Source organism: Prionailurus bengalensis, chromosome C1, assembly GCF_016509475.1.
Source record: "Prionailurus bengalensis isolate Pbe53 chromosome C1, Fcat_Pben_1.1_paternal_pri, whole genome shotgun sequence".
NCBI lineage: Eukaryota > Metazoa > Chordata > Mammalia > Carnivora > Felidae > Prionailurus > Prionailurus bengalensis.
Window position 1 is genome coordinate 31,961,599 of NC_057345.1, and position 18,053 is coordinate 31,979,651.

Sequence of the window (18,053 nt, forward strand, 5' to 3'; positions counted from 1 at the left end):
CTCACACACGTCTCAGCACCATGATATGTATGCCCTGTCCTTGCTTGGAATTCTTTCTGATCATTCAATTCAAATATGACCTTTTCAGACAAATTTTCCTGAAAAGAAATTGTATCTAAACAATCTCCTCCCAGGGTGCCTGGGTGGTTCAGTGGGTTGAGCATCTGACTTTGGCTCAGGTCATGATCTTGCAGTATGTGGGTTTAAGCCCCGCAATGGGCTCTGTGCTGACAGCTCACAGCCTGGAGCCTGCTTCGTAGTCTGTGTGTGTGTGTGTGTGTGTGTGTGTGTGTGTGTGTGTCTCTCTCTCTCTCTCTCTCTGCCCCTCCCCCACTTGTGCATGCTCACTCTCTCTCTCTCTCAAAAATAAGTAAACATTAAAAAAAATAATCTCCTCCCTCTGCCAAGAGGAATGAGGAAACTTTTGAGCATGATGGATATGTTCATTATCTTGATTGTGGGTCATGGTTTCATGGATGCACACATATGTCAACACTTTTCAAATGGTATATTTTAAATATGTGCCGTCTGTTTCACTTGTCTTACACTTTGATAAAGCTGTTAAACAAAAAACCCCTTCTCAGTCCACCTTTGCTGCCACTATTTCATTATACTTTATTCCTGAGGAGAAACTGGATCTGAAATCATCTTGTTTATTTCGTGATTTCGATGTTTATCACCTATCTCATCCCACTAGAATAGAAGTTCCAGGAGGGCGGAAGTGTTTTTCATCCTTGTAACTGCTGTATCTTCAGCTTGGCTCACAGTTAAGTGCTCAATAAATACCAGGCTAACTGAATGAATGAAACTGACAGAGGTTTAGAAAAGGGACTGACAGACAATAGGAAGGGTGACTTTCAACGCCTTCAGATTAACTAGCACTTTTAGACTTCAGGGATGAGATTCTTAGTATTTCTTTTATTTACAGCAGCTATCTCAAATTCTATTCTGGATGATGTCCAACACCATCATCATTAGAAACATAATTTACTGTTCAATTACTCTGTGGCACTATTCTAGCATTTTATATATACTCTTCCATTAGTAGTGGTTATTTTTATAATAATAGCATTATAATACCAATAATGTGGCATATTATATATTATCTAGTAATTATAATAAATATAATACAGGATGTAGTAACTATGATAAGAGCAGCAGTAATATAATAAAAACATTTGTTTAGCACTTGCTATTTGCCAGATACTATGTAAGCATTTTACCCATATCATCTCATTTATTCCTCACAATAACTTTATGAAGCAGGTGTTCTTTTACAGACAGAGAATTTGAGGTTTAGAGAGGCAAACTAACTGCCCAAAGCCACACGGCTGGCAAAAAAAAAAAAAAAAAAAAAAAGGCAGAGCTGGAACTCAAACCTAACTCTACTTTGCTTCAAAGTTCATGCTTTTCCCATTGTGCTACGGTGCTTCTCAAGTATCCTGATGGCACACTGCTACTCCAGCTCATATGCAAAGCCCCTGGGACCCGAGAGAGTGGTGCACCTTGAGACAATCAATGCTACTCAAACTCTGAAAGAGGTTAGGAACAAAAGTGACAGGGAGGAAAAGCTAGTTGCCTGAGAATAAACTACGATATTTAGAGTAAGGAACTTTTACTTTATCCCAAACTCCACATCTAGCTTCCTTGGACATTAAATTCTTATCGTTTCTGATTGCTCTCGGGTAGACACTGGTGTTTACCTAAGCTGCCTACTAGTGAGGTTTACTGAAGATACGCTGACCGTGGGAGACCCAGGTAACCTCCCTTACCAACCTGGGTCCTGATTTCAAGAGCTCATGGATGAGCCTTTACCTTTAGTGCCAGGTGGCTGTAGGTTGTCTCCAGTCAGGGAACACCAGCCCACAGGGAAGATGTCCCGGGAGTCGAAGCGGCACCAGTAGTCAAAGGCCCCTCGCCACCCATCAAAAGTGACAAGCACCTCTGAGCCCCGCACCTCCCCAATAGTGGCTGGGCAAATGAAATGAGGGTTCTTCCTGTCCACAGCTTCTAGCTTCATTCCCATTTTGAAGAAGTTGTGGGAAGGCGAGGGTGGTTCCTAGATGAGAAACAGAAACATACAGACCTAGATGCAAACACAGAGTCTGTGTGCCCCAAGAGACTGCTACCAAGTTTGGAATGACGAAAAAGTCACCGGCTGCTACCGAAGATTTATAATGAAAGTGTAGTCTTTCTTTTAAATGAATTTCAGAGTATACCAAAGTATTACTTTTTATGTCCTGACATTTTACCATTTTGATTCTGATTTTTTTTTAAGAAATAAAAGGTAACATTTTTAAAGCTGAATCCCTTTTGTGCCCGTTCCTCATGCATGTTTTCATACTTTACTATGTATGTATGTGTGTGTGTGTATATACATATATATATATATATATATATATATATGCATCCATTTGCATACTTCAAAATTTTATATAAATGGTATTATACCATACATATCATTCTACAACTTTTTTGTGTGTGGTTAATGTTACACTTTTGAAATTTACCTACGTTGATAAATTTAGCTCCAATATATTTCAAGTGCTAATAGTTCATATTCCATTATATGTATATATCACAACATATTCATTCTATTCAGATGGACATTTAAGATCATTTCTAATTGTTCACTGTTTCAAGAGTTTCAGTGACCATTCTTGCACTTGTTCTTTTGCACACGTGTGGAAGGGTTACTTTAGGGTATGTAAGTAGGAGTAGAATTGCTGGATTATAGGACAGATATACACATCCTATGCTTTATTAAGTATCGTCAAATTGCCCTCCTAGGTGCTCGTAACATTGCTCACTCTGTCCAACGGTGTGGATCTGCAGTGTAGTTGCAAAGATAAAGTTCTCAAAAAGTGTTATACACTCTATTCTTTCTCTGGTCTTACACTCTGATCCTGCACCAATAACAGGGTCTTACTAACATGGTCTTATTAAATGGGTATCTGGTAGAAAAAGTCCCCTGCTTTGTCATTTTTATTATGGTTTTGGCTATTCTTTCTCCCTGATCTTTCATTATGAATTTCATATGATCTTTGGTATGAAAGCTGATACCATGGAATCAGCTTTTCAAGTCCAGAGAAAACCCCTCTTTGGATTTTGAGTGGAATCCCAATGAATTTATAGATTAATTTAGAAAGAAATAACCTTTGTATAAATGATATTTAGCCTTCTCATCCATGAACATAATAGTCTTTTCCATTTAAGTATTCTTTAATGTAGATTTTTTCTTTAATATAGATTTTTAATTTTTCTTTATAAGTATCTCATGCTTTTATTAACATTTTCTAGGCATATTATTTTATTGTTATCATAAGCGCTATCTTTGAAAATTTTTAGGGGCACCTGGGTGGCTCAGTCGGTTGAGCGTCTGGCTTCGGCTCAGGTCATGATCTCATGGTTTGTGAGTTCGAGCCCCGTGTCTGGCTCTGTGCTGACAGCTCAGAGCCTGGAGCCTGTTTCGGATTCTGTGTCTCCTTTTCTCTCTGCTCCTCCTCTGCTCATGCTCTGTCTCTCTCTCAAAAATAAATAAACATTAAAAGAAAAAAAAAATTTTTTTTTAATTTTATTTTCAAGCCACTTGCTGTTGTTAAATAGAAATGCAACTGATTTATTTATTTTTCTTAAAAAAATTTAATGTTTATTTATTTCTGAGACAGAGAGAGACACAGAGACAGTGTGAACAAGGGAGGGGCAGAGAGCAAGGGAGACACAGAATCCGAAGCAGGCTCCAGGCTCCGAGCTGTCAGCATAGAGCCTGATGCAGGGCTCAAACCCATAAACTGTGGGATCACCACCTGAGCCTAAGTCAGATGCTTAACCGACTGAGTCACCCAGGCGCCCCTGCAACTGACTCTTAAAAACTGATCAGCTTGGGCCCCCTGGGTGGCTCAGTCGGTTAAGTGTCTGACTCTTGATTTCAGCTCAGGTCATGATCTCACTGTGAGATCAAGTCCCGCATCGGGTTCTGCACTGACAGCATTGGGCCTGCTTGGACTCTCTCTCCTTCTCTTTCTGCCCCTCCCTGGCTCACAAGTGGCACACACATGCACTCTCTCTCTCAAAACAAATAAACCTAAAAAAAAAAAACCAAAAAACAAAAAACTTATCAGCTGATTTAATACTGAGTAGCTTATGCTGACTGATGCACCAATTTCCTTGTCTGCTTTATTGATCAATTACTGAGTGACATGTACTGAAATATTCGTCAACAACTGCGGATTTTCCAATTTGTCTAAATTCTGTCAAATTTTGCTTTCGTATCTGAGGCACTGTTTTTCAGGAGCATGTACTTTTTTTTATTAGATTGTGACCTCTTTAATGAAGTCTTTCAGCGACAAAGTCTCCTTTGCCTAATGTCAGTATAGTTAGCATAGGCTTTCTTGACAAAGATTTGCCTGATGTGTCTTTTCTTTTCCTTTCAACATTTGGTGTATATGTTAGCAGGGTCTCTTATAAACAGCATAGAGCTAGATTTAAAAACAATCTAATGGGTATCTGACTGAACTGATGAGTTTAACCTTTTTTGCGATAACTGAGATATTTAAATTTATTACAATTATTATATTGCCTACATTTCTATGTAACTTGATTTTTCTGGGTTCCTTTTTCTCCTTTATAGTAAATTGAATTTTCTTCCCTTTTTACCCCCTCCATTGATTCAGACATTAACCATTCTATTTAGAATCTTTTAGCAGATTGCTTTGAGACTGTAGCTGTATAGTTGACATAATTCAGTCTAAAACTCATTACATGTACAGTCCCAAACAATATCTACTCCTGAAATTTACCTACTCCTGAGTTAATAGGTATTTGATAATTTAGTTCCACATTGTTATTATACTTAGTTTATACAGTTACAGGCACTGCTTGCTTAGTTTTACCCACATGTTAAGCAATCTTTCCTCATCACTATTACGTCCATTCTTATTTTCTGGGTTCAATGATCCTCCTTCCTGAAATAGATTTTTCAGTTGTTCTTTCAGTGGCTGAAAGTATCTACTTGTACTAGTTTGTTTGGAAATGTCTTGGTTTTGTATTTGTTCTGAAATAATAGTACAGCTAGATATAAAATTCTAGGTGGACAATAATTTTATTCTCAGTACTTGGAAGATACTGTTCTATGATCTTTTGGCTTGTTACGGCTGCTGTCTGGAAATGTGCTGTCACGCTACCTGTAACCCTCTGGAAGGTACCCTGTGTGATTACTTGCTCGGATCTTTTCTCTGGACTTCAATTAATACTGTGATGTTTTAAGGTATGTATTTGCCTTTATTGCACACTCTGGAAAATTCTGTTAATACCTTCTTGAATATTCCTATTCTCTATTCTTTCTAATTAGTCTTTCCGAAGTTTGTGTTCAGCATACGTTGGACCTTCTAGTATTATTCTCCTGGTCTCTTTTCCTTAATGTTTTCTACCTCTTTATCTCTCTGTGCTGCATTCTGGGGAAATTCCTTACATACATCTTTCAGTTAATTCTTCTTTATCTAAGTCCTAGTTTCTTATATACTTACCTATTAAGTTGTACTTTTAACCATTAAGTTTCATTTCAATTTTTTAAAATATTTTCAAAAATAGGGTTTTGTACATCTCTCAACTTTTAAATTCCTTCTTTTTGTTCCTTAATCATTTTCAAATACTTAATTTATAATCTCTATCTGCTATTTCTATTATCTGGAAGCCCTCTGGTTATAGCCTTACTGTTTTGTTGGGTCCACTGATGTCTCATCATGTTGGGTTTATTCTGAGAGTATTTGAGGGCTCTGGAATTCTGAACAGAATACTCCTCTTCAGTGGTGCTTCACCTTTGGGACTCCTATGGCATTGTGTTGAAAGCAACCAAACCCTCTAGAGAGACTTTGGGTTTGCTTCTGCAGGCACTCAGAAAGAGCTCCATACAGCCCTGAAGTTCCTAGACAACACATGCGGTGTATCTGGACTTGCACGGGTTAGGCTGATTTATCAGGGGCGGTGACTCCCATTTGCATCCCACTGCAGAGCTGAGGCAGACACCTTCCTCAGCAGTATTAACAGTCTTTTCACTAGGAGGGACCACCTGAGGGACCTGACCTACTTGTCTGCGTGGCAGTCTCAGGGCCACAGTCTCAGGCCTGTTTCACTGCCCTGCACAGGCCCAAGTGCTCATCTATCCTACCACGGCTGCTAAAAGACAAGATCCTTAGAAAGTGAGACTGGCAAAGCCCCTTAAGGGACCTGCAGGTACGGTACGTCACACTTAACACTGGTTCTCCTTCTTCATTCTGGCCTCTGGAGAGTTTTCTAACTTTCTGGTAGCTCAGCAAAGCATTTAAAAGAATATTTGTGGGTCTCCCTCCCCCCGCCCCACCACCAATTTGATATATTCTATAGCGAAAGGGTTTCTAGGTTGCCCAGTACACTATATTCTGGGAACCAAGGTGCTCTTAGGGTTTAGACTTAACTAGCAGCATAGGCAACTCTAGTTCAGGCCCCTTGACCTCATTAAAAGAGTTAAGCTGAGAGCAGACTGATTGCCTCATCCTTTGGGAGACAAGAAAGGATGGATACGGGTTCTACATCCCTGTTCCACCACTTACTAGCCATGTGATCTTGGGCAAGTTCTTTATTCAACAGTTTTCATTTTCTTAGCTGTTAAGTGGAAATCATAATTCTTGCTTCAGAAAGTTAACTGTGAATATTAAATGAGATGGTGTATATCAACTCCAAACATCCTGTAGACACTCAAAAAACAGTCTCCTTCCTTTCTCTCTGTTTAGCATATGGAACTTAGGGAATTCCAAGATCTGGGATAAGAATAGCTCCATTAGATTTATATCATATTTTATGTTTTACTGATAAACCCATTTTAACTTCCTAACGATCCTGTGAGGTAGACAGACTCCCACTTACAGATGAGGACAAAAGGACATAGCTTATTAATGGTGGCGCTGGGACCCAAAAACCAGAAATCCTAACTTATGGTGTAATTTCCTCCAGGGATCATTGCTGCTTCATAAGGTACTAAAAAATCCTTCCACTGAACGAGTTTCTGAGAAGGCATCCTCAGGCCATAAATATAAAGTAGACATCAGGGGCTTAGTAAATGAAAGAATGTAAGCATTTGACCTTAGCAGTCTGCAGTGGTGATATCCGAAGGACACCATACCTTGTGGAAAATCCTGATGGGAGCCATCTCTGCTCCATTTAGTGTCTTCAAAAGGAACATGGGCCAAGAGGAGGCATTCAGCCGAAATCCTGCAGCAAACATAATGGGCAACAGATAAAAAATAGGTTTCAAAGGGACTGGTGATACCAAGTTTTCCCTTTGGAATCCAGCTACTCCTGCCACAACCTATGCTGTGATAGTTACAGAGTCACAGACTGTTAGGAAAGGACTTACAGGTTAAATAGAAGAAATGCCTCATTAGACAGACATGGAAATGAGGCACGTGAGAGGGAACGTAACTTGCCCAAGGTAATGTTGCAAAGTAAGTAGTGGAACAAAATCCCCAACCAAGTTTTCGGACTCTACGACAAGTACTATAAAATATGTATTATAATGTCTAAAAATCTTTCCTTGACAAGTCCAAAAGAGATGTGAGATAGGATCAACAAATACTTAGAAATGATCTAGACAGTGGGGTGTGAAAGGGGATATGATAATCTCTTAGGAAGAAACCAGGTATGTAGCATGCTACACCCAATAAACAAGTAAATCTTTTCGGTTTATCATAATATAAACTAACTCACCATTTCTCTCTCTTTCTCTCACACACATGCACGTGCGCGTGTGTGCGTGCGCACACACACACACACACACACACACACACGACTACAGAACGCTTTCCAATATTCATTTTTACTTAAACAATTAAGGATCAGACAATGATGATCATGGAAGGGATAATCCTATCCAAAAATATTCATTTTCCAAAAGAATAAAAAGAAGCCTAGAGAGATTGCCCATTGTCGTTCAGCAAGTAAAAGCCAATAAGAATGTACCATTTAACTAGTAAATTGTAAAAATAAGATTGTTATCGGAGTTAGGTCTTCCAGCTAGAGTTCCAAAGGCCTCCTTCAGATTTGGCTTCAACTCTCTATCCTGAGATGCCCAAATCTTGTGCTTTTTGAAAGTCTCCCAATTGCCCTCAGCTTTCCTATTCTTGACAAAAGAACAGATAGGCTGCCTCAAAGCTGTAGAGCTGGAAATAACAACAACAATGACATCTGTTATTACTGACCATTTGACTAGATATTAAGCCAGTCACCTTCCACAGTCTATCTACTCAAGACAACTCAGGAAGGTAGCTACTGTCTTCCTTTTATAGACGAGAAAAGAGGTATAAAGTAAACTTACGATTTCAAAATGAGCAAATGAGAAAGACAGGATTGAAACCCAGGCAGTCTGATCCTTAAGTCCACACTGCTAACTACTATGCTAAACTATCAGCGTGCAGGTAAAATGAAAAAGGGAAGAATCAGCTTTGGGGAGTATTAATTAATAGCTATAATTAAGGGGGAGGGCATGGAGAGAGAGAGAAGAAAATGGAAATCAGAGAGTCATCACCCTGTACGATTTAAACTGTCTCAAAGCTGGCTAGGCTAAGCCAAGTTCCCCAAGGTCAGAAGATGTCTTGATAGCTCCTTCACATCAACAATGGTGACAGCGATGCGGATGCTCCTATCACTTAATCTAAAATTGCTATTGTTTACTTTTTTGCTTGCCTAGTTTTTTTCCTTTTGGAAAAATTCTATGTGATTTGGTGGGGATGTCTATCACATGACTACCAACCTGGCCATGGAATGCGAAATAAGGCCATTTAAGAGCATCAGACTCCCCTACACCAAGAGTGTGTGTGTGTGTGTGTGTGTGTGCGTGTGTGTGTGTGTGTCCCCCCAGTTGGGTCAACTGTTTTCCGACATGACAGACACACTGAAGGAGTCTTTCCCTGAGGTCGTGGCTATAAGGCTGTTTGTAGGCTTGGCACTGCTACAGGGAGAACTGAGAATAAAGCCAACGTAGAGCACGATGTGGGGAATCATGAGAGGGTTTACAACTCTGTGTTCAAACCCACTCAGCAGCAGGCCTTACCTTCTTGGTTATACGGTCTCAGTCATTCCTGCTTCCTCCTTTCCTCTCCTCTAACCTATTTTGAGTTGAGTTTTTGCAATCACGGCCAAAGGATTCTTGACTACTACTTTTCCTCTGATCAGGGTAAAAGAAAAAAAAAAAAAAATAAATTTCTCCAGAAACTCAGGCCCGGTCTGTGTGTGAGGAAAACAACTCTCCTTAGGTTAGTCAAGGACTGACGCAAGTCAAACCTAGAGCAGATGGGCCATGAATGGTTCACTACACTTACGGGCAAGACGTGGCAAGACACAACTATTCGAGAGACATGCTTGCTATCCCTGGTAAAAGAGAGGAGTAGAAGAAATGACTGCTCAGTCAGAACACTCAGATTCATGCCCTCAGCAACCAGCAAGTGCCTCGCCATGTAATCACCAACTCCATTTCTTAGAAAAGGGTTACTCAGGAGCTTCCATGTCACATGGAACTTAAAGAACTAAAAAATAAAAAATAAAAAAAAGTTCCCTCAGCTCTGGGAACACTTAGAATAATATTATAATAGCTAATATGCACTGACTGCTTATTATGTACTGAATTCTCTACATGCAATTTCTTTCCCGATATTTGAAATACTACCATGAGGTACACAGTATTATTCTTCTTAGTTTGCAGAAGATGAAATGGAAACTCAAGCATCTTGTCCAAGGTAGTAAGTGATGAAGATTCCCATAAATGGTGGTCCAACTCCAGACCTATAGTAGTCAAGAACTATTCCGTTTCACTACCTCCTAGCAAGCTCCTTCAAGAGTAGAAGGGCAACGCAGAAATGTTACCAGCCCAAGGAATTATTAAGGTACTTTATTCCCCAGGCCCCTAAGTGAGGTGGAACCCCCCTTCCAAATTCAAATGTATCTATAATTTGTATTGGGAAGTCACAGATAGCGTTTTAACATTGAAAGGGCCCTCAGAGACCATACAGTACAAAAATTTTCTGTTGCAGATTACAAAACTTAAGTCCAGAGGGGCTAAGAAACTTATTTGTGGTCACATAAGTTGCTCTTATAGAATGAGGCTGGAGTCCTAAGCCCTCTCATCTGGTTCTCTTTCACTACACTATGCTGCTTCCAAAGAAAACATTTATTATGCACATATGATGTTCCAGGCTCTATGTGCCAAGCACTTTAAGTGGGTTATCTCATTTAATCACTACTACAACTCTGTGAATTAGATACGAGAAACGTAGCACTGGTCCAGACACCAGCTGCCTTGATTTAAATCTAGTCTGCCACCTCCCTGATGTGTAACGTATGGCAAATTACAAAAACCTCTCTCTGGCTTTAGTTTCTTCAAAAATAAAGTGAGATAAAAATAGTAACTACCTCGATGGGTTGTTCTAAGGATTAAAATAGGTTAATACATGTGAAAGACTTAAAACACAGCTTGGTATATAATAATATATATAATAGATATAACATACATGCTGGCCATTGTAGATGGAAGGACTGAGGTTAGAGAAATTAAATAAAATATCTAAGGCCACTCTGTTAGTAAATAGCAGAGGCAGGATTTAAGACCAATTCCTCTGTCTCCAGAACCTTCATTATTAATCTGCATGTTAATGTCTTCAGATATTTCAGCACTCAGCCCTACCTTACTGTTTTTATTGGTAAAAAGAGTTTCGGGTCATATATTGGAGAAAGAGGGAAGGGAAGAAGATTAAAAACAGTTACTTGAGGATCTCCTCCAATTAAACAATGGCCTGCTTGTGAAGAAAAGAACAGGTGTGTCAGAAATCTTGACCTCTGAAAGTGGCAGCACCTCAGTGCTTGGCCACTGGTTCTCTTCCTCTTGGTCCCCAGTCTCCCCCTGGCAAATAGGACTGCCAATTTATATCTCCAGCTCAAACCTCTGCCTTGAGTTTCATGCTTGTATTTCCATCTGCCTTTTTCTGTAAGTCCACTTGGATGCTAAGAGGCCTCAAGATGAGTAAGTCTCAAGCAGAACTCTGGATTTTGCTGCCTGCCCCCAACTTGCTCTTTTCTCCAGTATCTCAGCTCACTTAATGACACCACTTATTAAAACCCAGGTGCTCAGATCAAAATGCCTAGAAGCCACCTGTGATTCCTCCCTTCCTAGCACCCCTCAAATACAATTCGTCAGCAAGGCTTGATGGCACACGCATCTAATAATATACCCTGAATCAAACCATTTCTCGCCATTTGAGATTTCTCACCCACCAGTGACCGCCCTGATCTAAGGCACAGTCACACTCTGCCTCGAATGCTCAGCAGCCTTCTAGCAGACTGTCTCTACTTTTGCCTCCCTACTGTCTGTTCTCCACATAACAGCCAGAATGATAGGTTTGCATGTTTTTTTTAAATATAAATCAGACCACATCACTGTTGTGCTTACATCCCATACACAACACAAATAAATCTAGTCTTTAGGCATGTTAACAAAGCTCATGCGGTCTGGAATGAATTTACTTCTCATAACTCATCTGCCCCTCATTCACTGGTCTTTCTGTTCCTGAAACACACCAAGCTGTGTCCCTCTGCCTCAAAGACTCCCCCCTTTTCTCAAATCTTTGTTAGTTCTTTGCTGAAATATCATCTCCTCAGAGAGGTGTTCCTAGACCATCCTACCTAAAACAGCCTCCTAAATCCTGCTCCCTTCTTATTTATATATATTTTTAAGTAGGCTTCATGCCCAACATGGAGCCCAAGGTGGGGCTTGAACTCATGAACCTGAGATCAAGACCTGAGCTGAGATCAAGAGTCGGACACTTAACTGACTGAACCACCCAGGCACCCCCTGATCCCTTATTTATCCTTAGCTCTTATCATTGCCTGAATTTTCTCTCTTTTTTCCTTGTAATGTGTATGTCTTTTCCAACTAGAATTTAATTTCCGTGAGAGTTTTATTGAACAAAGGAAAAATCTCCACTTATTAAACAGGTACCAAGACTTGCTGGATACTTTATTATGTTATTCCACTTAATACTCAAAAACCAGGTATGGCAGAGTTTATGAAGGATCTGGCAGGCGACTGAAATTCAACGTTAAAAGTCAAGGTAGATTAACTTACCAATGGCCACATAACTAAACTTGTAAGTGGCTGAGCTAATATTACAAAGTCAGGTCTCTTTAATTCTAAACCCAGGCATGCTGCGAGTTTTCTGTGCTTACCTAGGATTTCTTTAAAAATATTTATATGGAACCAGTTATAAAGAGCTTCCAGATATTCCCAAGACTGTGGGATTACTGAAGAAGTTAGGATCCATTTGTTTAACCTTGACCTGAGGAAGCTCTGGAACGAGATGTAGATCAGCAGGTCTAGAACTGAATCAGAGCTCATGCCCTCTGGTGGCAAGTAACAGAATAGCACTCACACCAGGAACCACATGGCTGTGGGTCCCCACTCCCCACCCCACCATTCATTGTCCCATATAATTCAAAGCTTTGTGAAGTTATTAGACTCTGTGGCCGTCAAGATGATTCCAAACTCATTCTCTTCTCCCAGACGAGCTTGACATACATGTACATCCACAAATACATGTACAGAAATATGCCACTAAGTCACTGTACAATCCTGGACAACTCACTTCCCTTTCCCTGTTTCTGTATTTGTCAGATGAGGACACTGAACTAAAGCCAGGCTTCCAAACTGAGGTTGAGTACACTATCTCAGTTTTACCCCATGCACGAAAGAACACACAAGTGAAACTGGCAGAGAGGTGCTGAACATACTGTCTTCCCCGAGGAAGAAGTGAATACCCAACCTGACCATTTGGGGAGATTGGATTCCTTATAGTTCTCGTAGGACTCCATCCCCATGTCACTGTTACAACCCCATATACACACTCAAACTCAAGTTAATTCAGATTAATTTAATGGGCGGTTGTGACTAATCTTGAGATGATATATGTATGCATGGGTCTGGCAGGGTCCTTGCTGTAGAGAAGAAGGAGTTTAATGAATACTTAAAAAAAATTTTTTTTAACGTTTACTTATTTTTGAGAGACAGAGACAGAGCATGAGCAAGGGAGGGGCAGAGAGAGAGGGAGACACAGAATCTGAAGCAGGCTCCAGGCTCTTAGCTGTCAGCACAGAGCCTGATGTGGGGCTTGAACTCATGAACCATGAGATCATGACCTGAGCCAAGGTTGGATGCATAACCAACTGAGCCACCCAGGTGCCCCTAATGAATACTTTTAAAATTATCTCTGCAAAATAAGCATTTAAGACACCAACAGTTAAAGTAATCTCTCTCTAAGATTTTGGGTTATTTCCACCCCCACAGGTTTCTTTTTTTATTTTTATTTATTTAAAAAAATTTTTTTTAATGTTTATGTACTTTTGAGACAGAGCGCGAGGGAGGGGCAGAGAGACAGGGAGACACATCATCTGAAACAGGCTCCAGGCTCTGAGCTGGCAGCACAGAACCCGATGTGGGACTCGAACCCACGAACCGTGAGATCATGACCTGAACCGAAGTCCGACTCTCAACTGACTGAGCCACCCAGGCGCCCCACCCCCACAGGTTTCTATAAAGAGCTTATATTTCTGTGATAAATGAGACGTTTATCTTTTTAAATCCCCCTTTCTACTGACAGGCCCTGGAGGCTACTTAGCAAATGAAAAGACAGATCAGTGACAGGAATATACAAAGGGTTCCTTTCAAGTCAAGGTACCACCTATACCCACCCCAGAGCATGTGACCAAGTTTGCTGACCAGGCACTTTGTGCTGGGATCCTGACACACTTGACTAGGAGCCTCACCAGAAGCCAGGTTCTGTTTTAGACCAGGGACAATCCAACATGGACACTGGGATCCCCTGGGGAGCATTAAAGAATACATCGGTCCCAACCCCAGAAATTCAGATTTAACTGATCTGGGGTAAGGCCTACGCACTGAAAATTTTAAGAGCTCTCTGGGTGATTCTAACTGGCAGCCAAGTTTGAGAACCAGTGATCCAGACAGTCTTTTTTTTTTTTTTTTTTTTTAGAAGAAATAATCACAGTCTTGAGTAGTAGAATAGGTTAGTGAAACAACAGGGTGTGAGGAAAAGGTTGGCAGCATTGAGATAATAATGTCACCTGAAAATCATTCTACCTTTCCACCTTTCCCCCCGGAAGACTCTGGCAGGGGGGTACGAATGTTCCTATGTGAACAGAACACACACACATACACACAAAAACCATACAAGATTTTACAGGAGAAGAAGGCTCTTCTAGAGCAATATTTCCCAAATATAGACCAATTTCATTAGAGTCTCGGGAGAGTCATTTTACCATGCAGAATCCCAAGCCCCATTACCTAGAGATTCTGATTCAGCAACTCTGGGGAGAGGTCCAGAGGAGGCCTGGGGAACATGAACACACACACATATATATGTATAATTATGTACATAATTTATTTAAACTTTATTTTGAAAAATCTTAAACCTAGAGAAAAGTAGCAAAAACAGTACATGAACAACTATGTATCCTTCACCCAGATTCAACAACTAATAACATTTCACCATATTTGCTTTCCATCTATCTACACACACTTTTTCCTCTGAACTATGAGAAAGTCAGAAACATAATGACACTTCACCCCTAAATACACATCAGTACATTTGTCCTCAGAACAAGGACGTTCTCCTTTAAAACTGTAATACTGTCATTCCTGAGAAATTTAATTTAAAATATCCTCAACTGTCCCCCAAATGTCCTTTATAGCAGTTGAATTTTTTAAGTACAGGAGCGGAACGAGAATTACATATTGTATTTGGTTGTCCTGTTTCTTTAGCCTCCTTTAATCTAGGCCAACCCTGTTGTCTTTTGCTGGTTTTTCATGAAACTGATATTTTTGAAGACTGTGGGCTAGCTGTTTAATAGAATATCCCACAATTTGGATTTTTTTTTCTGATTGTTTCCTTATGATTACATTCATGCTAAACAGTTCTGACAAAAATACAAGTGATGTTGAGTACTTCTCACTTCATTACTTTAAGAAGCACATATGTGGTTTATCTAATTATCGATGATACTGAATTTGATCACTTGTTAAGGAGTGACTGACAGACTTCTCCATTATAATTTCCCTTTGTAATTAACAGGAAACACTGAGACTATGTGAATACCCTATTCTCCAGTAAGCTTTTTTACCCTGTGGTTTTAGCACTCACTGATTATCCTTGCCTGAATCAATTAAAATGGTGGTTGCAAAATGGTAATTTTCTATCATTCTCTCTATACTTATTAGCTGACATTCTGCAATTAGACCTTTCCCTGCAACTCTAAAGTTTTTTATGTGTATTACTAGGGACCTATGGATGCCAATACCATTGTTCTCTTGTTTTCATTATTCTGTTTGTTACTCTTATTGTTCCAGTTTTGGCTGATCAGAGCCCCTTCAAGCTGGCTCCTGTGTCCTTCTGATATGTTTGTTCTTTAAGACTTCTTTTCTTTCTGGCATAATAGAATGTTCCAAATTCACCTTACATTTTCTCTTCTGCTCAGCCCTGGAATCAGTCATTTCTCCAAGGAGCCATGATTCCTTTTAGTGGAGAATGGGATTTAGAAACCACATTGCTACTGAGGTGTCATTACTTTTAGGCCTTTTCAATGAACAGAACTTATATCATTATAATACAAATATATATACATATATATATGTATACGTGTGTGTGTGTGTATATATATATATATATATATATATATATATATATATATAATTATATACACTTCTTAAAGTTAAGAGTTCATAATAGATACCTCCAATTCAAATTCTATACTACAGGGTTCTTCTTCATCTTCCCCCATCCTATATTTGTATCTTCTTTACTCACTTGCCCTATCCTCAATACACGCAAAATAGCTTCAGATTAAGGTAAAACTACTAACATTGTTAATAAAACATCAGGATTTATTTGAAGTTCCATTTTTTCTTTGAAGTGTGTCCCAATGTTATGATATCCATTTGATACATAGTTCAGTTTGTTTCTGTTTGTAATCAATTTCAGAATATGATTTGTTCTTTTCTCTGGTTTAGTTTTATTTTTAAAGTAAAACATCTACATAATGCAAAAGTCAAGAGAATATAAAAGAGTATTCTCAGAGAAGTCTCACCCTCATTGCTATACTTTCCACACTATTCCTAGATACTCTCAATAGGTGACCTTTTCCTTATTTTCTGGTTTAACATTCCTGTGTTTCTTCTCATAAAAATAAGTATATAAAATATGTAATTTCATGTATATTATAAAACGTGTGTGTGTATACATATTTCCCCTTCTCTTTCTCAAAAGTAAGTGGTATTAAGTACATTCACATTGTTGTGCAACCATCACCACCATCCATCTCCAGAACTTTTTCATCTTCCCCAAGTGAACTCTGTACCCATTAAACAGTAATTTGCCATTCCTCCCTCCCCACCAGCTGACAACCACCATTCTGTTTTCTGTCTCTATAAGTTTGCCTGTATTATGTATCTCCTATAAGTGGGATCATACAGTGTCCTCTTGCAACTGGCTTATTTCACTTAGCATAATGTCTTCAAGATTCATCTACATTGTCGCACGGGGTAGAATCTCCTTCCTTTTTAAGGTTCAGTAATATTCTGTTGTATGTATATACCACATTTTGTTGACCCATTCTTCCACGGATAGACACTTTGGTTGCTTCAACCTTTTGGCTAAAGTGAATAATGCTGCTAAACATAGGTATACTAATATCTGCTTGAATCCCTACTTTTAATTGTTTTGTCTATATACCCAGAAGTGGAAATGCTGAATCATATGGTAATTCTACTTTTAACTTAAAAAAATTTTTTTTTAATGTTTATTTATTATTGAAAGACAGAGAGAGACAGAGTGTGAGCAGGGGAGGGGCAGAGAGAGAGGGAGACACAGAATTCGAAGCAGGCTCCAGGCTCTGAGCTGTCAGCACAGAGCCCGATGCGGGGCTCGAACTCATGGACCGTGAGATCATGACCTGCACTGAAGTCAGACACTTAACTGACTGAGCCACCCAGGCGCCTCTATAAGTATATCTTTATGCCAGTACTACATGTCTTATTGTTGCTTTGTAATAAGTTTTGAAATCAGGAAATGTTGAGTCTTTAGTAGTGTGCTAATTTTCGTCAAAGGTCAGACGACTTTCTTCCTTATAGCTATCTTTTTTTTTGTTTTTTTTCAGTTTACTTTGAGAGAGAAAGAGTACATGAGAGCATGAGCCGGGAGGAAGAGGAGGAGAGAGGGAGAGGGAGAGAGAGAGGGGGGGAGAGAGAGAGAGAGAGAGAGAGAGAGAGAGAGAGAGAGAGAATATGAATCCCAAGTAGGCTCCTTGCTGTCAGCCCAGAGCCCAACTGGGGCTCAATCTCATGAACTGTGAGATCATGACCTGAACTGTAATCAAGAGTCAAATGCTTAACTGACTGAGCCACCCAAGCATCCCTGTTATAACTATCTTAATATGGTGAATTTCATTAATGATTTTTCTAAAGTTAAATCTTTTTATTCCAGAAAAAAAGAAAACCCACTAATTTGCTTTGATAAATTATTGTTTTAAATGTGTTGAATTCTCACTTCTCATATTTTACTTAGGATTTTTGTAACAAAATTTATATATGAAACTGTGTGTGTGTGTGTGTGTGTGTGTGTGTGTGTGTGTGTGTGTGTTTAAATCAGGCTTAGGTATCAAAATTCTACCTACTTCATAAAAAGAAATCTGTATGTTTTCCTATTTTTCTATGATATGTATGGAGCTGAACTGTCCAGTAGACAGTCAGCAGCCACATAAGGATTTTTAACTTTAAATTACAATTACACAAAATTAAAAATCCTTAGCTGCAGTAGCCATATGTGGCTAGACAGCACAGATATAAAACATTTCCATCGTCACTGAAGTTCTATTGGGTATCACTGACCTCTAGCAATTTAAGTAGTAGATAATCTGGTCTTTAAAGTTTTGTAGGACTCCCCTGTAGAATAATCTGCACTTAAGTG

At 39.3% G+C, this 18,053-nt stretch overlaps 1 protein-coding gene across 18 annotated transcripts in view; it reads right to left on the reverse strand.

Annotated features, from left to right (window-relative positions):
* SCMH1 (Scm polycomb group protein homolog 1) overlaps positions 1–18,053 on the reverse strand; it is a 188,452-nt gene that overhangs the window by 80,979 nt on the left and 89,420 nt on the right. For 14 of the 18 annotated variants that reach the window (XM_043574594.1, XM_043574578.1, XM_043574579.1 and 11 more), the window contains 2 exons: positions 7,157–7,245; positions 1,816–2,059 (listed from right to left, as the gene is read on the reverse strand). The exons of 2 other annotated variants lie outside the window; for them this stretch is intronic. In XM_043574594.1, coding sequence (XP_043430529.1) covers positions 1,816–2,059; positions 7,157–7,245 — 333 coding nt within the window. Of the gene's footprint in view, positions 1–1,815; positions 2,060–7,156; positions 7,246–14,377; positions 14,424–18,053 lie in introns of all 18 variants that reach the window. 2 more of the 18 variants (XM_043574589.1, XM_043574592.1) reach the window with 2 other exon arrangements.